General features: G+C 42.1%; 1 protein-coding gene across 7 annotated transcripts in view; it reads left to right on the forward strand.

The window, feature by feature from the left end:
* GAN (gigaxonin) overlaps positions 1–21,628 on the forward strand; it is a 67,776-nt gene that overhangs the window by 22,941 nt on the left and 23,207 nt on the right. For all 7 annotated transcript variants that reach the window (XM_036833699.1, XM_036833701.1, XM_036833697.1 and 4 more), the window contains exons 2-9: positions 8,952–9,066; positions 11,170–11,520; positions 13,991–14,208; positions 14,425–14,546; positions 18,301–18,413; positions 19,397–19,546; positions 20,469–20,605; positions 20,864–20,992. In XM_036833699.1, the coding sequence (XP_036689594.1) occupies positions 8,952–9,066; positions 11,170–11,520; positions 13,991–14,208; positions 14,425–14,546; positions 18,301–18,413; positions 19,397–19,546; positions 20,469–20,605; positions 20,864–20,992 (1,335 nt within the window). The remainder of the gene's footprint in view (positions 1–8,951; positions 9,067–11,169; positions 11,521–13,990; positions 14,209–14,424; positions 14,547–18,300; positions 18,414–19,396; positions 19,547–20,468; positions 20,606–20,863; positions 20,993–21,628) is intronic.

Below are 21,628 nucleotides of genomic sequence, written 5' to 3' on the forward strand. Positions count from 1 at the left end.
TACCCAGTTTGAGGTGACATGAATCATTTGAAACTGTGTGAGTAATGCCCGTGAATTTCCCTGGAGTTTCTGTAAAGCTTGACTCCTTGAGCATTACATTCTCTTGCATCCTATTTGAGTAGGTTTCCTTGCTTTTATTGGAGACAAGCTTTTGCATCCCCGGGGAGGAAAAGTCACTTAGATGTCTTCTCTGTCACTGTTATATCAAATCCCGTTCAGTAACGTCTACCGTGAGGAGGAGGACCAGGACTGATTATCTGGGTTGTTTGTTATGACATTTAGACACACCGGACTTTTCCAGCAATTGGAAGCCAGTTAGAAGAGGACAGTATATAACCAGCAGAGGACTTTGCTCTGTTACACTTTTTTAAAAGTCGTAGACCTCTTTCATGGATATAAAACTTTGAATCATACCAGCTTCTTTATTAGCCAACAACTTTTTTCTTATAAAACCTTTTCAGTGTTGTCCAGAGAAAGAAAAACTGATTTTGTTTCACTTGTGTTTAAGTTTAATAGAACAGAAAATAAATGCTTGCCCAGAGGGTAGGTGATTGGAGGGAAAATGAACTTGCACTGCATCACCCACAGAAGGCATATTATAAATCCTATGAAACTGATTGAGTTGGCTGGACTTTATCCTCTAGGACTCAACAGAATGTGTCTCCAGAGCTGAGTCTCTGCCGTAACTTTTTGGTGTGTTTCAGCAGTTTAGCCCAGAAGTGCTCAGGGGTGGGGAAGCCCTCAAATGACCTTATTTAACCTCTTCTTTTTACAAATGAGAGAACAGGGGCAGAGGGGGGGAATGTTTTGCCCTAGAAACAGAAAACTGGGGAAGAATGTGACAGGCATGGATATTTATATCTGAACACTGGAGGCCCAATCTTACAATACTCCCCATTATTTCTAGTTTTTTCAAAGAGTGTTATGAAATTCTCAAAGTGATGTTTTAAGACTACGGCAGTTTCTAGGAGAGAGTTTGTAAATTGACATCACATAATAATAATAAAAACAAGGATTTTGTGACTTCCAATAAATTTACATATGACTCTATATCTTCCTGGGGTGGAGATTGAAAACAGAAGAGGGAGAGGGGCAATATCAGGGTAGGAGATTAAGAGGTACAAACTGTTATGCATAAAATAAGCTATAAGGATATATTGTACAACACAGGGAATATAGCCAGTATTTTATAATAACTATAAATGGAGTATAACCTTTAAAAATTTTGCGTCACTATATTGTACACCTGTAACTTATATAGCATTGTACATCAACTATACTTTAATATATTTTTCTTAACCATATTTGCTTACTTATTTATTTATTTATTTTATTTTATGGCTGTGTTGGGTCTTCGTTTCTGTGCGAGGGCTTTCTCCAGTTGCGGCAAGTGGGGGCCACTCTTCATCGCGGTGCGCGGGCCTCTCACTGTCGCGGCCTCTTGTTGCGGAGCACAGGCTCCAGACACGCAGGCTCAGTAGTTGTGGCTCACGGGCCTAGTTGCTCCGCGGCATGTGGGATCTTCCCAGACCAGGGCTCGAACCCATGTCCCCTGCATTGGCAGGCAGATTCTCAACCACTGCGCCACCAGGGAAGCCCCTATACTTTAATTAAAATAAGAAAGGAAACAGAAGAGTTGATTTACTTCCTGATATATATGGACTAACTTTAGAAACAAAACTATTGGTTATTAACCCTTTGGCTTAGTTTTTTTTTTTTTTTTTAATTCATTAACTCATTCTGTTCAGTTCACTGAATTCTCAGTTATATGTGGCAGAGAAGATAGAAATGATGTGCAAGGTGAGAAAATTCTAGATAAAAAAGGGAAAATACAGAGAAAATGTGTTGGTAGATATTGGGAAAATTAGGGTATTTACTGGAGGAAAGAAATGTGAAACAGAATGCAACAAAAACTGAAGGGATGTGTAGAGATTTAATTGGGGAATAGGGGAGGGGGAAGTGAAGACAAGAAGAGGAAAAATAAGACAAGTTTGTGAGGTTTCTAAATGAGAAAGGGATGGCAAGTATCCAAGTAATGAAAGAAGGGGGAACTTCCCTGGTGGTCCAGTGGTTAAGACTCCGTGCTTCCAATGCAGGGAGCGAGGGTAAGATCCCTGGTCGGGGAACTAAGATCCTGCATGCCCCATGGCGAGGCCAAAAAAAAAAAAAAAAGTCTTATAAAAATATTGAATCACTATGTTGTACTCCTGAAACTAATATTGTAAATCAACTATACTTCAATAAGAAATTTTAAAAAATAGAAAGAAATGAAAGAAGGAAGTAACTGCAAATGACAGCAGGCTGTGAAGCAAGACAGTTTCACAGCAGGTCTGAGTGACTCTTAGCGTCTAAGATGGGTAAGGACTAATGGCCAATTTTCACTATATTCCTGACAGACAGATAGATATCAGCCTCCTGAGACGTCACCTGCAGGCTGATGATGGCCTGTGAATTGTCACCTGGCCATGATAATATAAGTACACACGGAGAGTAAGAATTAGAAACTCTTGTAGCAGTTTGACAGAATAATTTTATGTCCGTCGAATCTAATGATAAAAGAATTGGGGCCACAGGAACTCCCTGGCGGTCCAGTGGTTGGGACTCTGCGCTTTCATTGCGGTGGCCCAGGTTCAATCCCTGGGCAGTGCAACCAAAAAAAAAAAAAAAAATTTAGAAAAGAATTGGGGCCTGTATTTTATGTCTTTTAAATTTTGTTTTTTAATAACTCATGCATTTTTTTATTAAGGTATAATTGACATAGAACATTATATTAGTTTCAGGGTGTACAACATAATGATTTAATATTTGTGTATATTACAGAAGAGTCACCACAATAAGTCTAGTTAACATCTGTCACCACACATAGTTACAAAATTCTTTTTCTTATGGTGAGAACTTTTAAGATCTGCTCTCTTAGCAACTTTCAAGTATTCAGTACAGTATTATTAACTAGGCACCATGCTGTACACTTCATCCCCATTACATTTTTATCGTATTTTACAAAAGATTCATCTGAGATGGGTTAGAAATACAAAAACACACATGGATAATTTGAGAAGCATCACTTAACCCCTTGCTGCTCAGAGAGGTCTGGAGGGGTCTGCGTCACTGAGGGTGTTACCAATGCAGAAACTCAGCTCCCACCACGGACCTTCTGAAAGTTTGAGAAGCTCTGTGCTTCAGACCTTTCAACATTGGATGGATGAAACTATTAGGAAGTTCTTCCTCGTATTGATTCTAGCTCTGCTTCACTGTACCTGAGATCCTGCAGGAAAAACATCTCCTGTGACAGCTCTTCAGATATTTAAAGACTGCTGTTAATTCAAAAATTTATTTTACAAATCATTATTGAACATCTATTCTTTGTAAACTGACAGGCTACGTTGTAGGGTTATAGTGATAAAGAGGACTCTGACCCCAAGGAACTTGAGTTTTAATAAAGGAGAGAGGAAATGGGCTTTGTACATAAATATCATCATGCAAGACAGAACTTGATGATCCCACAATATCAAGCGCTGGGGAAATTGATAACATGAGGAATTCTTTTCACGCGCAGGGCAGTGAGGGCGGAGGTGGAGCCTGGGGCAGGGCGGGTGAAGGGGAGCCACTGCCAGGCCGGCATTCGAACGGCTCCTAAGAAGATGGCAGGAATTGGACATGCGCAGACGGCATGAGGGAGAGATCAGAAGTGGGACCGAAAGATGGGAAGCTTGGGATCTGAATTTAAACCGTAATCAAAATAAGGTTTTATAATTTAACCCTCAGATATTTAGAGACTTCAAGAGTACAATGATTCATTTTTCATGGGCTTTGAAAAGGGTCAGACTTTATGGATCTGAAATGGTCAATGCTCATATTTAAAGGAGTCTTTTTTTCTGTCCTCTTAGCCATTGTCTGTATCCTGCCATCTGCTGAAAGAAAACCATACTCTTTAAAAGGAAACATTTTTCATTGTGAAAACATGAGATAGTACAGTTGATCCATGAACAACATGGGTTTGAACTGCACAGATCCACATATGCACGTTTTTTTTCAATATTGCACGGGTTTACTTATACACAGATTAATTGGAAAAAAAATCCACGTATAAGTGGAACCATACAGTTCAAATCCGTGTTGTTCAAGGGTCAACTGTACACGATCTGTGGTTGGTTGAGTCTGTGGGTGAGGATACGGGGGGCGGACTATTGGGCTTGCGCATCTGCAGACTTTGGTATCCGTGTGGGTCCTGGAATCAGTCCCTTGAGGATACCAAGAGATGACTGTATAGTCATCTTTAAAAAGAAAATCCAGTCGCATGGTTGAAAAATAAAAAGGGGGCACACTGAACGGTCTCTTTGTAACCCCTTTCCCCGTCAGCCTGGTCCCCCTCCTCCTGCACTGTCCACAGCCCATGGGCAGGCACAGCCAGCTCTTGTTTGAACAACTTGAATTCTAGGTGGTGCCCCTCTATCCGAACACGTTTTAGAGCTACTCCCTTTAAATAGGTGCAAGACTCTGTATCTAGTCAGGAGAAAGAAACCACATAGTAATTTGAACAAGGACAGTTTAATATAAAGAATTTTTAACTGCAGCAAGAGATTAGAGTAATAAGGGATTGGCTACTAAGAAGTAAACTCTAAAAATTAAAGAAGTAGCTGGTGTACCCAGGGCTGAGATCCAGGCTTTATTGGACGGCACACAGCCACAGCTCACCTCATGGCAGAGAAGCCACACTGGTGGAACTTGCTTGAAATCAGCCCTCTGGAACCTGCCAGAAATCTGTCCTTTAAGGTGTCTGGGAAAGCTGTTCACAGGGAGGTGCCTCCCCAGAAACAGTTGACTGCAAAGCTGCCTCTGGGAGTTCCAGGGAAAGCTGCAGGGTGCTGCTGGCCAGCTGTGCACTGTGGGAGCCTATCCAGCTGCAGAACCAGAGCCCGGCAGCAAAACTCTCTCCTCCTGCAGTGTCTTTCCAGCACCCTCCACTGAGAAGCTTAACATCGTGCCAGTTAATGCAGAGCAACTGTTGGAAAGGCTCAGAGCCGTTTTCACACAGCATGCAAAAAGGGTGGACTTGGAGCTGAGAGGCAGTATGTTGATAACCAGCACGGTGACTAAGAAATACCAATAGTCATGACATCCTGAGTGAAACATTCCTGGAGGACGTGTCTGCATGTGATAGATTTCAGAGCCAAATATTAATGATTTAGGTGTTATTCTTACTACTTACGTTATTTTTCTCTCTTGACTGAGAATTGACTGAAATTTTTTTCTTCCCTTTTAGTAAAAGTGTCAGTCATATAGATACACCTAGGGTGCAGCAAGCAGAAAAGAAGTGCCTTTTGAGTAAAATTATTAGTTTTATAGAAATTGTAGAGGTAGGAATAGCAGATACGGAATATAGGGGGGAAACAAAGTTGTCTAAAACATATGTTATATATTCCATCAGTTTTGCCCTCCTAAGGCCTGCCAAGGCATCCTGCTGTACCAGAACGAGCCAGCTTTCCTTCTGCTGGTGCAGAGCTGTTACCCTAGGGTCATTCTTCACCATTCCTTTCCCTGCTTTTCTGTGTTGGATCATGTCTTTTTTTAGTCCAGAATCTTCCTCTTTTGTTTGTTGGGGCAGTTTTCCAACAGCATTCTGAGAAGGGCTGCATGGAAGATCAATTGTTTGGAGACTTTGTATAGCTGAAAATGTCTGTTCTGTCCTGATATTTGATGAGTAATTTGGCTGGCTATAAAAATCTAGGTTGAAAATAATTTTCCTTCAGAATTTTGAAGTCATTTCCACACTGCTATTAAAGTTCCATTTGGAAGTACGAAGCAGTTCTGATACCCATTCCTTTCTGTGTAACCTGTTTTTCTTTGTGGAAGCTTATACGAATTTTTCTGTTTCCAGTATTCTGAAGCATTATGATGATATGCCTCGGAAAGGCGTATTTTTATCCCTTGTTATGAGCATTTACTTGATAATATTCTCTCTTTTTTTTTTTTTTTTTTTTTTTGCATGGGCATTCCTGTTTTTCAGATGTTCAACCTTCCGGACTGATCTTCCAGTTTTCTTACCTTGTGTCTCCTATTTTCTACCTTCGTCTTTTTTGCTTTCTTGGGAGACTTGAGGTCTACAACTTCTACGACTTGCAGTCTACAATCTACGACTTATACAACTTTTAATTTTGACATTACATTAAAAGAAATTTTTTTTTGTAGTCTTTAAAATGTTGTTTTGTTGTTCTCTGAATGTTCCCTTTTAGAGCATCCTATTCTTGTTTCATGAGCACAGCATCCTCGCTTTTCTGTGAATGTTAATGAGATGTTTTCTTTTTTCCTTGACTTTTCATCTTGCATGATCTGTACTTCCTCCAAGTTGACTTTTTTTCTTCTGGTTTTGGTTTCTGTCTTTCTTCTTTGTCAGGCATCTGTTGAGTTGCTCAGTTTTAAGAGTGGGGCTCTAAAGCAGAGTTTCTTAACCCATGTGCCCCCCCAGAAAAGATGTCATAATGTGTGAAGATAATGATGGTGTCAGCCCTCCAAGTGGCAGGGCAGCATCTGGGGAGGCTGAGTCCCCCTGGCCCCGCACACAGCCTCATCTGTTCACCCCAGGGTCATATTACATTTTCTGCGTGTGGTGTGAAGTGAAGAAGTTTCAGAAGTGCTCCCCACAGTGTGTGGGAAGCTCAGAGCCCTTAGGTTGGCTTAGTGACAGTGGGTTTCATTGTTGCATGGTCCACCTGGGTCATTTTCTTGAGGCAGATCTGTGCCCATATCTTTAGATCTTTCCTTTGGAGCTGATCAAATCCTCCAGAAGAGTCATCAGGTTCTCACCTGGAGGATGTAGGTCTGGCTTTCAGTAATTTTAGGAGCAAAACTGAGAAAAAAGACTGATGATCTCAGCATTCAATATGTAAACACTCTCTTAACTCTCTCAGTTTTTGGTGCAGTGCACCTACCCTCAGATGTGCCTGCTACCCCCTGTCCAGAGACGCCCCCTCCATCTCACACTCTTCAGAGGACGTCACTTATCTTCCACTGGAGCTGGGGAGCCTTACTAAACAGGGCAGAGGAGTCGTGTATCTATGTGGAGCAAGGATCTGGGAACTCACCTATTTCCTAAGACTTTGTCAGTCTCTTCTTCTGTAATTAGCTCATCCTTCACCCCTCCTTCCACAGCTTCCTCATCCTACCAATTCCGAGCCTTGGTGGGGGTTCTTAAATGCAACTTAGGTTGTGTCTGAGCTTCCCTCGCTGCTAAATTAGGAATATCTTTTAGATCTTGGGTAAAGTACCTGTTCTTAAACAAGACACAAAAAGTGTTGACTGTGAAAAATTATTCTTCACATTGTTCATCACCTTAAAAAAAAGTGTCATGTCTGCCAAAGGTTTGATATCAAGGAGATAATAAAAAACATCTACACCTCAATATGAGGAGGGCAATTAGCTCAATTAAAAATGAGAGTTGAGGGACTTCCCTGGTGGCGCAGTGGTTAAGAATCTGCCTGCCAATGCAGAGGACATGGGTTCGAGCTCTGGTCCGGGAAGATCCCACATGTGGCGGAGCTACTAAGACTGTGCGCCACAACTACTGAGCCTGCGCTCTAGAGCCCGCGAGCCACAACTACTGAGCCCTCGTGCCACAACTACTGAAGCCCGTGTGCCTAGAGCCCGTGCTCCGCAACAAGAGAAGCCACCGCAATGAGAAGCCTGCGCACTGCAATGAAGAATAGCCCCTGCTCGCTGCAACTAGAGAAAGCCTGCGTGCAGCAAGACCTAACACAGCCATAAATGAATGAATGAATGAATGAATGAATAAAAAAGAGAGAGACTTGAACTGAACATGTGTTTCACAGAAGAGGAAACACAGGGGGCCACAGACCTATGAAGAGCTGTTTAGCACCTGGGTAATGAGGAGAAGGCAGGTCACAACCACCATCAGAGACCATACTTCGCTCACTGGATTGTGGATTGGAGGATTAGGAGGTGGGACAGAGATAAATGTCGTAGACGTTATGGGTCCACACATCCCCTTACATATACCAGATGAGGCTAAAAACTGCTCCAGCTACTTTGGAGAATAATTGAGTATTAGCTCGTACTTTGGAGAAGAATGTAGCTTAATTCTACGCCCAGGGATACACCCAAGAGAAATTCTTTTGCGTATCGCAAAAGGAGACATATACAAGGATAGTCATAGCAATACTGTTCACAATACCAAAAACCTGGAGCCCCAGCCCAGGGGCCCATCAACAGGAACATGGCATACCATACAGCAGAAAGAGCAAAAGAACGCGTGTGATATGCAGCAAGATGAATGACTCAGCAATATAATATTAAATGAAAAAAGCCCCAGAAAATTACAGCGTGAAACACTTTTATAAAATTAACAACTTAAAATTATATATATATACACTGATTATCAATAAATCTATATATGTTATAGGTTATATATATTTCATGGATACAAAAATAAAAAAGAAAGCAAGAGAAAATTGAATATAGGTGGGATTTAGGATAATAGTTACTTCAGATGGGGAAGCAGAGGAATGAATTGGTGGGGAGGACCATTTGGTTAGAAGCAGGTTATCGTCAAGGTCCTAGCTTTTGTTTTGGGTGGTAGGTTTGTGGGGTCCTTGTTACATTACTGAAAATTGGATAATTAAATACAGGGAAAAAATAAGCCTAAAGGGCCTAGGGTTCCCAAGGTGAAGTAGAGATCCTTGCTCACGTGGACCTTAGTGCTTTGGTTGTCTGTTTCGTTTGTTTTTTTTAAGAGGTAGCACTCTGAATCCTGGAACAAATGCTTTGTAGTTGAAAGTCATAAAAAATATGTTGCTCTAAAGTTAACAAACGAAATGTTTTAGGTGTGATTCATATATGGATACGTATCATATAGTTTATAGAGTATTTAGTGCATAAATATTTCTAGCTATTTCTGTTCTTTCATAGAAATTTTACATTTTTTTTCCCTTTCTTAGGACAAAGTTAAACTATAATCCTCCAAAAGATGATGGATCAACCTATAAGATTGAACTTGAAGGGATATCGGTAATGGTTATGAGAGAGATCCTGGATTACATCTTCAGTGGGCAGGTATGATGAGACACAGAGGAAGGAGGACTGAGTAGAGGCTCCTCGAGCTCAGGGTGAGGGTCTCCTTCATCCACTCTGTGACCGACAACACTGTCATCTCCATCTTCTGTCACTGTGTGCTTGACTTGGGTCTCCTGCTGGACGTGGCGCCCAAGGGTGTTCTTCCGGGGCTCTGCCCTTGAAAGAAAAGCAGACTAAGTAAGATCTTACCCAAATCCTAGGTTTTGTTTCTACCATCCTGAGCTCCACCTTCCAGTCTGAGACATGAGGAACATGGGATGCTCCCTTCGCTGCTGTCTTTTGTTTTTTAAATCTTAATTCCAGTCTTGCTTTGTACCCACACTATCGGGGAAGTCGTTCTGTCTCCACAGCATGGACATGGAAGCCTCCTTGGGCGGTGGGGATTATTTTGTAGAAATAAAGACTTCGAGATTCACACCAGTGACAGGCACCTGCATTGTACTCATGATGCCTCCGTCCTGTTGCCTCAGGAGGACCAACATCCCTGTTCCCCTGCATTCTTTCTTTCTGATTTCCCTTTACTCTCCGTACCCATCTATATTTCTGGGGATTTCATGAAAGCCAAGGAAGAAAGTGATCAGTGGCTAGTGGTCCTTTCCGTTTCTTTGCCCTCCTCCATCCCGCTGCTCCCCTGTTTATGTGATTTAAAGTGTATAGCATGAGGACACTTAAGGATAATCTTAGGTGTGAATTAGGAAGAAGTTCATGTGCCTCACATCTCATTACGCAAGAGATGTGATTACATTTTATCTTTACTCCTTTTGAGGGCTCATGTCCTGCTCTTTCCTTTATTCCTTCTTCCTCATTCTTCTTTTAATTTTCCTTTTGTAAAGGCTCTGTCTCCTACATAAGTATTCTGAGTGTACTGCTTACTTTCTCTAAATATGTTCATTCTGTCCAGAGTCAAACTCGGTGATTGTCATCCTTTTTGAAGTTTTTTTATTTCATTTCATGATGTTATCACTTTCTCTTTTCTCTAAACACTAGGAGGTGGGTGTGTGGAAATAAGGTTATGTGTATGATTATTAAAAATAAATGAATTTAAACCAATTTGGGGACAGCCCTTAAAATACTGGCCATGCTCTTAGCATCACAAAACCAGGCTTAGGACCAAACTCTTACCTAACTTGTAAAATCAGTTCAGTGGCAGTTATAACAAGTTAGAAGAGTGTATTCATGTTCAGGCTTGCATTGGAAACTTGAAACCTTATTTATCTATGGTACAGAATGTGCAAATTGTGGTAAAACGTTTCTTGCTGCACTTCACTGTGAAATCTCTCCTTAACGCTTCCTAATGGAGGATAAGTACGCATTCTTTCGGAGAGTCTGGGCCGTTCATGATTGTGACAGTATTTTAGGGGCCTGTTTCTTGATGTTGCCTTACTGTTGCGCAGAAAAACTGTGACGTGGGTGGAGGAAGAAGCATCAATCAAGAAACTGAAGAAAATTAAGGGAAAGTGAATGTTCACAATGATTTAAAAAAAAAAAAATCTTCATAGGGATTTATTCCAGAAAGTAGCTTTGAAACCAGATTGTATCTTTTGCACCAAGTGCAATGTTTGGTGTTCAGAATGAGGCCGCTCGGGCAGTGTGACTCTCCCTCTCTTCAAGGGGCCGTGTGGTATCTTCCACGTACCATTTGGCAAAGAAGTGAACTTAATATATTTGGAGGCAGGATTTTCATTAGTTCAGGTGCTAGCATTTAAAGAAATCGCCTTCAGTTTACCATAGAATGCGGAACTTGCCATTTCCTAAGCATTTCAGTCATTTAAGGTTTTTCTCTAAGTATAGAAGTGAGCCCCATGGACAGTTCACCTTGGCAGGGTTATTGGTGGTTCATCTCGGTAAAGGAAGGGAAGAGCTGGGAAAAGTTAATCAGCCATGCGCTGCCTATGTTGTCCGCAGGTGCCTTGGTGCCCTCCGACTATTCTTGAAAACAAAGCTGAACCATATGAAATTGCCAGTTTTCAATCATCCTTGACCTCTGTAAACGGAGCTTTCATATGGTCCTGCCTAATAGATTAGTGGTTGGGTTCTAAATATATACATTCAAATATAAACTATCTATGATCATCCTTACAGATCCGGCTGAACGAAGATACCATCCAAGATGTTGTGCAGGCAGCGGACCTGCTCCTGCTGACGGACCTTAAAACTCTGTGCTGTGAGTTCTTAGAAGGCTGCATTGCCGCCGAGAACTGCATCGGAATCCGAGACTTCGCACTCCACTACTGCCTGCACCACGTCCATTACCTGTCCACAGAATACCTGGAGACTCACTTCCGAGATGTCAGCAGCACAGAGGAATTCCTAGAACTGAGTCCTCAAAAGCTTAAGGAAGTGATTTCTCTTGAGAAGTTAAACGTTGGCAATGAACGATATGTATTTGAAGCAGTCATCCGATGGATAGCACATGATACAGAAATAAGAAAGGTACCCGTACTTTATAGCGTGCTCCGACTTTGCCTTTTCACTTACTTCTTCATTTGTTTGTTTATTTTTAATCCAAATTCTAGATGTTTTATTCTTCTCCTCCAACTTGAAAAACTGACAAGGTTGTGATCTAAACCATAACCTGGAAAACATCTTCCTATAGACTCACTAAAGCAGTTTGTTGTTCAGACCAGTCTACCAAAGTCCATGTAACTCATCATATAGCAATGAAAATAGTGATGATATCCTTTGAATGTTGTTATTAAGGGGAAAGGGATTTCAAGCTAAGCTGGAGAGTATAGAAGTGCACCCTATACTCCTCATCCTAGCTTTCAGCATCCTTCCCTCTACGATGGCGGGCTAACCCCTACAGGGACTCTGATGCAGGAAGTGGGGTGAGAAAAGGGCACATGGAATTCTGGCAGAGGGCTGAATTCTGGCACTGGGCTCTCCCTGGAGTGATTGACACCACTGGAGGAGAAAGTGGGAGAGCATTCCGGAGCTTTCATGGCAATGAGGTTCCAAATAGGAAGGTTCTAGGAGTGACAGTCTAGGAAGGAAGGGTCTTAGAGAATATCAGGCTTGAGATCCACATTGTTAATACATTGGGGGAGGGAGCTTTAACCTTTAAATCACAGGGCTTTAAGTCTAATATTTATATACTAGAGGCTAGCTCCAATTACTATATCAAAATAAAGAAGTATATTAGGTTTCAGAGTGGCTTTCAGAATGCATAATTGCATTGTTAATTGTTCTTAGTAACTCTTGACTTACATTTTAATGATTATCTTGTAATTTTTAAATTCTGCAGGCCCATGAGTGTGTCCACTTAGAAACCACATTCGTAGCTTCAGCTCCTTAGTACAATTAGTGTTCTGTTTTCCCCATTGGTGAGGTAGATTGGGAAAGGGGATAGAAGAGCTTCCACCTTGCTGCCACCACTGAAGTATCTTCTCTCTGACCCTCTTCTTGCCTTAAAGTGATGAGGGCATATAAGATGGAACGGCTGCTGGGAAACAAGAGGCAGTTCCTCGTCCTGTGGTTAATCTGAACTTGATGCTGTAAGGACTGTTGGCTTTTATTACTCAGGGTATAAAAGAGTGTACCTTAAAATGACAATTTCAAAGCCCAGAGAAACTAGTCACCTTATGTACGTAGAGTGCTGTAGTCAGTTGGTTCAAATCTGATGACTGAGCATGAAAAGTATATCATTCAGGTACTTCCCCGGTGGTCCAGTGGTAAAGAATCCGCCTTCCAGTGCAGGGGACGTGGGTTCGATCCCTGGTCGGGGAACTAAGATCCCACGTGCCGCGGGGCAACTAAGCCCGCGCACCACAACTACTGAGCTCGCGTGCCTCCATGAGAGAGCCCGCGTGCCACAAACTACAGAGAGAAAACCCTCACGCCACAACTGGAGAGAAGCCCACATGCCGCAACTAGAGAGAAACCCTAGCAGACCGCGCACCGTAACAGAAAGATCCCTCATGCCTCAACAAAGATCCCATGTGCCACAAATAAGACCCGACGCAGGCAAAAAATAAATAAATAAGGAAAATAAATAAGTAAAATGCATGAATTTTTTTTTAAAAAAAGTATATCATTTGGGGCTTCCCTGGTGGCGCAGTGGTTGAGAATCTGCCTGCCGATGCAGGGGACACGGGTTCGAGCCCTGGTCCGGGAAGATCCCACATGCCACGGAGCAACTAGGCCCGTGAGCCACAACTACTGAGCCTGCGCGTCTGGAGCCCGTGCTCCGCAACAAGAGAGGCCGCGATAGTGAGAGGCCCGCGCACCGTGATGAAGAGTGGCCCCCGCTCGCCACAACTAGAGAAAGCCCTCGCACAGAAACGAAGACCCAACACACCCAAAAATCAATCAATTAATAAATAAATTTATTAAAAAAAAAAAAAGTATATCATTCACATTATACATGATAGATAATTTTTAACAGTAATTACTGAAGAAATGATTATATAGTACTCAGGATTTTTTTTTGTTGAAATTTGGCTTTTTCAGATTTTTCTTGTAATGTTAATGTTGATACATGTTCATTATCTAGTTGACCATATTGTATCAAGCTATTCCTGTATATAATGTTTCTATAAATGTGATGTGACTCACAGCACATCCAAGTATGTGAAATAAGGCAAATCATAGCAGGGTTCTTCTCTAAGTTTTCCTGTTGCTGTGGGAACCCTGTAGGGCATTCAAGAAAGCTGCTTAAAACTTCGCAGTGATACATCAAATGTAAATCTGAAGGGATGGTTTTTTTTTAAGTTAAACTTTTATTAAGGCCAAGGGAAGTAGAAAGGAAAGGGGCCATAAGCACATTCAAGCAGTACTTACCCTTACCACTTGCCTGCTGATAATCTGACTGTCAATAATTTTAGTCTTCCAGGAGTGGGAAAACGTATATTCTAAATGTACAACGTTTTCTCCATTTTTCCTCCCCGTGCTTTCCGCCCTCCAGGTCCACATGAAGGATGTCATGTCAGCGCTGTGGGTTTCAGGGTTGGACTCGAGCTATTTACGGGAGCAGATGCTGAACGAGCCGTTAGTCCGAGAGATCGTCAAAGAGTGCAGCAACATCCCTCTCAGCCAGCCGCAGCAGGGGGAGGCCATGCTCGCCAGCTTCAAGCCCCGGGGCTACTCGGAGTGCATCGTGACCGTTGGCGGAGAGGAAAGAGTGTAAGCGTGGCTGTGAGCGGTTTGACGGGTGCTGTAAGGGAAGAGAGATTTCCACGTAAACAGAAATTTATAACACTTTTCAGTATCTAAAGCCTAACAGCAATAGATTTTTTAAAATGTTTGAAACATTCTTTAGAGTAGTAAAACTAGTCATAGTCATTACAAGCAGAAGTACATAAAACATATTAACTACTAATCAGTTATCTGTCTCCTTAGTTCACGGAAGCCGACAGCAGCGATGCGATGTATGTGCCCCCTGTATGACCCTAATCGGCAGCTGTGGATTGAACTGGCCCCTTTAAGCATGCCGAGAATCAACCACGGAATCCTCTCAGCAGGTACCGTGCTGTCATCAAGCTTACCTGAACACAGGATCAAGTAATGTCATTTCAGAGTTGTGCAGAATGACTCAAAACCTTTTAAAGAAATAATTTTATTATCCCTCTGTGGTGACATTTTGAGGGTGGCTCTAGCTTCCAGGGCTACGGTAAGAGGAGTGTCTTCTGTCAGTCCTTACCGTTCCCAAATCTGAAATACGTGGCTGTTTTTAAGACGTCACTTGAGGAGCATTTTATTGGATGACTTAACTGCTAGAAGAGCAAAACTCAGTGACTCTTACCACCCATTAGCTGGATGGTCACACCTGAGACGCAGGACTTCTTTGAGCCGTGATAGCCCCCCACCTTGGAAAGTTGTGCAGTGTAGAATCGCAACATGTAACTATATTCAAAATAAGAGTGTCACATAAAAACAGGCATTTCATATGAAACTTGAGAAAATACTGCTTAAATTAGTTCTGGCTTAAAGTTGTTTTATGACAGGAAGTATGTTTTCGTTGACGTCTACAAGTTAGGAACGTTATTGAAAGCTTTCTCTCCAGGAGGTGATGGGGAAGGCTGTCCTTGCTGCCTTTCTTTTCAGCTTGGATCTGCCTTGTTGGCCTCGTCCTGCAAGTGCCATTTCACTTCATTCTAATTATTGTTAGCAGTTCTTCTTTTATAGTCTCTGCTTGCCCACAAACATTACCTTAAATTTTTTAAGCTATGCCACACCGTACCATATTTTAGATATGCCTAAAGCTATGGAATAGAAATGGAATCGTAAGTTCCACAATTACTGAAGTTTCTGTCAATGATAATCAGCTGGATGGAGTGGTGTAGGCAACAGGATGTGGGTCTGATTTCTCTGTTCCTTCTTAAAATTAGCTTCCTTACGTTGTCCTCCCATAATGTGTATACATGTGCATAATTTTCACACATGCACACCTACCACAAAGGTTCCTATATCACTGATTTTTCAGATTTCCTAGAGAGGTTGTTGTTTCAGAAACTTGAAACAATGAGGAGAGGCATTGTGCCCAGTTGTACTCATTGAAGTCGTGAAATGATTGAGTAGTTCCTATTTGTCCAGATTGTTCTGTGTTTCTTCTTTTCTTGCCTTTTTTCAAAAAATTGATTGACTTTTTGGTCATTCAGTTTTTTCCCTCTCTACCAGGTTAGAAGTTATATTCTGTGTCTATATTCCTTTGAAGGTCACTTTATGTTTGTTTTGTTTTTTTAATATTTACTTATTTATTTATTTGGTTGCGTTGGGTCTTAGTTGTGGCAGGTAGGTTTCTTGGTTGCTGCTCACAGGCTCCTTAGCTGTGGCTCGCCAGCTCCTTAGTTGTGGCATACATGTGGGATCTAGTTCTCTGACCAGGGATCGAACCCAGGCCCCCTGCATTGGGAGCGTGGAGTCTTAACCACTGCGCCACCAGGGAAGTCCCCTGAAGGTCACTTTTGAATCCACAGCCTGTACTGTTAAGTTAACAAAGTCTAGTAGTGTAAATAGGACATTTATACTCCTATTTTTCACATTCCATAGTCTTACAGTATTAAAACACATGGTTATTTATAAGTAAATATTTACATGTATATGTTTATCTGTTTTATACACGTATCTGTAGATAGTGTTCATTTAGATTTATCCACATATTTACCACTTTCTTTGTTTTTCCCTCTTACTCCTCAAACTTTCCGTCCAGGATCATTTTCCTTCTCTCTGAAGTTCATTCTTTTGAATTTCCTTTAATGTGGGTCTAGTGGTAGCAAACTCTTAGATTTGTTTGTCTAAAGATGTCATTATTTTGCCTTCATCCTTAATGGATATTTTTGCTTGGTATAGAATTTTAGGTTGGCATCTATTATTGAAGATGTTTTTCCACTGACTTCTGTCATTCCTTGTTGTTAAGTCAGTTGTCAGATCTAAAGCTCTGCCTTTTCTCTGGGTTGTATTTAAGATTTTCTTTTTGTCTTGGTTTTTCTGCCATTTCACTGTAGTGTGCTTAGGCAACATTTTATTTGAAATTTTACCATATTTGGAGACTGTTGGGCATCTTGACTCTGTAGCTTGGCCTTTCATCAAATCTGGAAACTTCTTGTTTGTTATGTCTTCATACGTCATCCTTGCTCCTTCTCCTCTGTCTCTCTGCTTTTGGAAGTCAGATCAAACATGGCTAGAACTTTCTACTCCAGCCCCTGCCTTCTACCTTCTTCTTGTTTTCTTTTTCATCTTTTTGCTTCTCCATGTTGCCTTCTCTGTGATTTCTTTTGATTTATCTTGCACTTAATGAATTCTCTCTTTAACTGTGATGAATCTGCCATTAAATCCATCCATTGAATTTTTTATTTAATCTGTTTTTATCTTTTTTTCCCTAGAAATTCTCTAAGTTTTTTTCAGATCTACTATGTCACTTCTCTTGTCCCTTCTTCTAGAGTTACCTTCACATTTGTCTTTTTTAAAACATAGTGAGCATTGTTGTTTTATCGTCTTTCTGATTACTCTAATATTTGAAATTTGGAATCTTTGCAAGACTACTCCCTATTGTCTGCTTCTGCTGGTTCTTCTTAATAGAGTCTGGTTTCTTTGTATACCTCAGTATCTTTGACTGAGTGCCAAAGATTGTTTTATTAAAAATTATTTGTAGGGATAACGTGATGTTTTAAAATCTTAGAATGTTAGAATCTAAAACTTAGATAAACGTACTTTCTTCCATATAAGTTTTGTGTTTTTTTCTGCCAGTTGCCTGAAAACACTACTAATTTGTAATTACTGTAAATCGAATTCGAATTTTGAGATTTCCTAGATAAGCAAGGAGATTTAAATCTGGCTTCTAATTCTGGTTGGCCTTCATCCTGATGGTTAGAACTTCGGCGAGGCTTTCCTGCCAGAAGCCACGCTGTCTGTGGGCCTGGGATTTAGATTTCTATCTTCTTCATCCCCTCAAAGCCATTAAGAGAAAGGTTGCATTTTTCCCAGATTGCTAAACGCCCTCAGAGCAAAATGGTTTCCACGCATGGTAACCTCTCTAGGGCCCACATTTCCCTTCAGTTTTACCATAGTGCCTTGTTGGCTTCTTCTCCTTTAAGAAGACTTTTTTTTTTTTTTTTTAATATTTCAGCTTACTTTTTTTTTTTTTAAACTTTGGGTTTATTTATTTTATTTATTTATTTATTTTTGGGTGTGTTGGGTCTTCGTTTCTGTGCGAGGGCTTTCTCTAGTTGTGGCGAGCGGGGGCCACTCTTCATCGCGGTGCGCGGGCCTCTCACTATTGCGGCCTCTAATTGCAGAGCACAGGCTCCAGACGCGCAGGCTCAGTAGTTGTGGCTCATGGGCCTAGCTGCTCCGCGGCATGTGGGATCTTCCCAGACCAGGGCTCGAACCCGTGTCCCCTGCATTGGCAGGCAGATTCTCAACCACTGCGCCACCAGGGAAGCCCCAAGAAAACTATTTTAAATAGAGGCTGGGGAACAGAACAGATGAACTGAGATAACTCAGAGTCACTTGCTGACCGGGTGGGTGGTGTCAGTCTTCCTTTTAAGGTGCAGGGTAGTGGGGATCCACACAGAGATCCCGAGGCAAGTGAAATGGTCAAAGTGACTCACAGATTTGGCTCTATCACCCAGGCTTGGTAAGATCTCGAATCCATTGTTGTCAGAGAAGGTATCTCCACATCCTGTCTCTGCCATTACGGCGTTTGTATTTGACTGGAGATAGGTGTTGAAAACTTACATTTCAGCTTTCTTGCATGTATTCTTTGATTTTTTGCAGAAGGATTTTTGTTTGTATATGGGGGCCAAGATGAAAATAAGCAGACCCTGAGCTCAGGAGAAAAGTATGACCCAGATGCAAACACATGGACCACATTGCCACCAATGAACGAGGTAAAATACTGCTTTTGTAATTTGTCTGATGTTTCTTTTTTCCCTTTAGCACTTTTGTTTGCTTTGCATTTGAGTATAAGGAAAGAGGTAGCAGCCTCGCCAAGCGCCCCTGCCTGGTATGCGCGTGCCCCCCTCCCGGCTCTGCTCCCCGTGCCTTCCCTCGCTCCCCCTTCTCAGGCCTCCTAGGAGTGCAGTTGCTTTGGGACCTTTGCCAGGTACCCACGTGGCTCGCTGCTTGCTTCCTTCAGGGTTTGTCCATATGGCTCCTTCTCAGCGAGGCCTCCCCCGGCCTCTCAGCTCTCCCGCCCCCCCCCCCCCCCCCCCCCGCTTTCTTTCTCTTCATACCACATAGAAGCTCCTCACATACTAGATCTTTTTCGATGGTTCGCACAAACTGTTTGATGATGGCGGCGCATTTTGTTTGTGTGGTGAGCGCTCTCCCTTCAGTGCTGGAGGGGGGCTGGGCACCCGGGAAGTGCTGTGAGTGGATGAGTGTGGAACGCATCAGGTGCTGTTGCTCCGGGCAGCCTTAGCCCGGGCCTCTCCCCCTCCCGCCCCCACCTCTCCAGCCGCAGGCAGTGCTGTTGATGCGGATCTTACCGGCCTTCACACATCAGCTGGGAGCCACTTGCTGCCGGCTGCTGCGCGAAGATCATCTTACAGAGCCACACAGCGCTAGTTCTCTTTCTTGGCGTGAGCTGTTGCGAGTGAAAAGTAAGGGTTCTGCCAGCGAGTTCACCACGTGCGTAGTTCCCTTGTTCCGGGAAATCCCTGGACGTGGGTTCTCTGTCTGTCGTGATCGAAGAGTGAGCTGCTTGCTAGGGAAATCAGAAATATCTGAGAGAGATGGTTTTGAGCCTGGTTATTTCTTTGCTGGAACGCTGGAATATAATGATGCCTGTGATTTTTATTTAATGTATGAATATCAGCTTTCAATCTGACAGTTGGCCCTTTTTCCACAAAGATCTTTGATGTCTTTTCAGGCAAGACATAACTTTGGAATTGTGGAGATAGATGGGATGCTGTACGTTTTAGGAGGAGAAGATGGTGAAAAAGAGCTAATTTCCATGGAATGTTATGATATTTATTCTAAAACCTGGACAAAGCAACCCGATTTAACCATGGTTAGAAAGGTGAGAACTATATCTTGTGATAACTAATTCACAAATTGGATTGTAAAGTTATGTTTCTTCATTTCCTACGTATGCCTTTTAACGCAATTGATAGTGTTAAAAGAATTAACATTATAGAATTATGTCTTTGTTGGTAGCTTGGCTTCACTATTACCAGCCACACAGCAAGCCAGGAAACGGTGTGTGAGAGAGTTTATCTTGGCGGTGGGCTCTGGGCAGCGCTGCTGTGTCCAAGGCCCACGCCTGATAAATGCTTTGTGATTGCACTAACCTAGGAAGGAACCAGGTCTCCCAAACCGGTTTTCTTAATCATCGTGCAGGACTGGGGAGAAACATTAATCCATAGGTAGAGAACTGCCATTGCTTACTGGGTAGAATGAAAACAAATGGCTCATGTTAGCTGTTTATAGCTTAGTCTGTATTTCTTTTCCCTGGTAGAGGCTGGAATTTCATCATCAGGCCAAAGCCTTGTCCAGCGCCCTAGGTATTTTACACCTTGGGTACTGGGATTTACTCATAATATGATCTCTCACTGTCTGTGCCCTTTCAACTGACTGACTTGGGGCAGGAATTGAATGACATCTTGCTCCATGGAGTCCACATCTTGGACTCTTCAAATAGTGGTGAGAACAGAGAGCCTGGAAAGCCACTTTAAAAATTAGGATTATTTACTTTTCTCACTTAGTGGAATAGTATTAGATGGAGTTAATCCTTTTCTGAGGATTCACAGTGTGTGTATTACCTTGCTCTTCTCATTTTTAAAAGCCTCTGTTGTAATACTCGAAGGCACCATACATAGTCTTACTATTAGAAGTCAGATCCTTTTCCAAATATTTGCCAGTGCTCTCTAGCCAAGCTGGTATTTACTCACCTAACTTTAATAATAAATGTTGCCTCACCCACTGTTGCTTTCTCCTTTCAGATTGGCTGCTATGCAGCCATGAAAAAGAAAATCTATGCCATGGGCGGAGGATCGTATGGAAAACTCTTCGAGTCTGTGGAATGTTATGACCCACGGACCCAGCAGTGGACCGCTATCTGTCCACTGAAAGAGAGAAGGTGAGAGAACTTGGATAAGGACTGTGCAGAGCCCCCTTCGCCTGGCTTCTGTTTTTCCCTTCTTTCCAGCTAATCTTTTATTTGACTTGGCATTTGGTTGATATAACATTAAATGAATAAACCATTTCCTGAAAAAGGAAGACCCATGTATTTGTGAAACGTTGAATGGCGCAGAGCTAAAACAAGCGTAGGAGGAATTATGGAATCGGGTCATGAGTTGTAAATCTAATACCTAGTATGCCCTATGTGGCCTTTCAGGTTTGGAGCTGTAGCCTGTGGAGTCGCCATGGAACTGTATGTATTTGGGGGAGTCAGAAGTCGCGAGGACATCCAGGGGGGCGAGATGGTAACCTGCAAGTCAGAATTCTACCACGATGAGTTTAAAAGGTATTTATGAATGGTTTCATGCGGCTTCTGCAACTTTTTCTTTATGCTTTCAAAGGCATGTTTTAGCTTTGTTTAGTTTTGTTTTCAAATTATTTCATTGAATTTATCTATTTATGTCTAATGCATAGTAGATATTTATTCAGTGACTTCAGAAATCTTGGGAACTCATAGGAAAGCCATAGAAAAATGTTTCTAAAATGTAGATCAGACCTTGACACTTTTGATAGCTTTTAGGAGAAAGTTTAAACTCCTTAACTTAGCAGATATGGCCTTTTGTGATTTGGCCTATGTCTACTGTTTCTGCTACTGTTCAACCCAGATGCGTCACTTGAGTCCCACTGAGTGACTTTTTTCCTCCAAAACATGGTATGATTGTCTCAGCTCTGTGCTTTTTTTTTTTTTTTAACATCTTTATTGGAGTATAATTGCTTTACAATGGTGTGTTAGTATCTGCTTTATAACAAAGTGAATCAGTCATACATATACATATGTTCCCATATCTCTTCCCTCTTGCGTCTCCCTCCCTCCCACCCTCCCTATCCCACCCCCCCTATCCCACCCCCCTAGGTGGTCACAAAGCACCGAGCTGATCTCCCTGTGCTATGCGGCTGCTTCCCACTAGCTATCTGTTTTACG

Source organism: Balaenoptera musculus, chromosome 19, assembly GCF_009873245.2.
Source record: "Balaenoptera musculus isolate JJ_BM4_2016_0621 chromosome 19, mBalMus1.pri.v3, whole genome shotgun sequence".
Classification (NCBI taxonomy): Eukaryota; Metazoa; Chordata; class Mammalia; order Artiodactyla; family Balaenopteridae; genus Balaenoptera; species Balaenoptera musculus.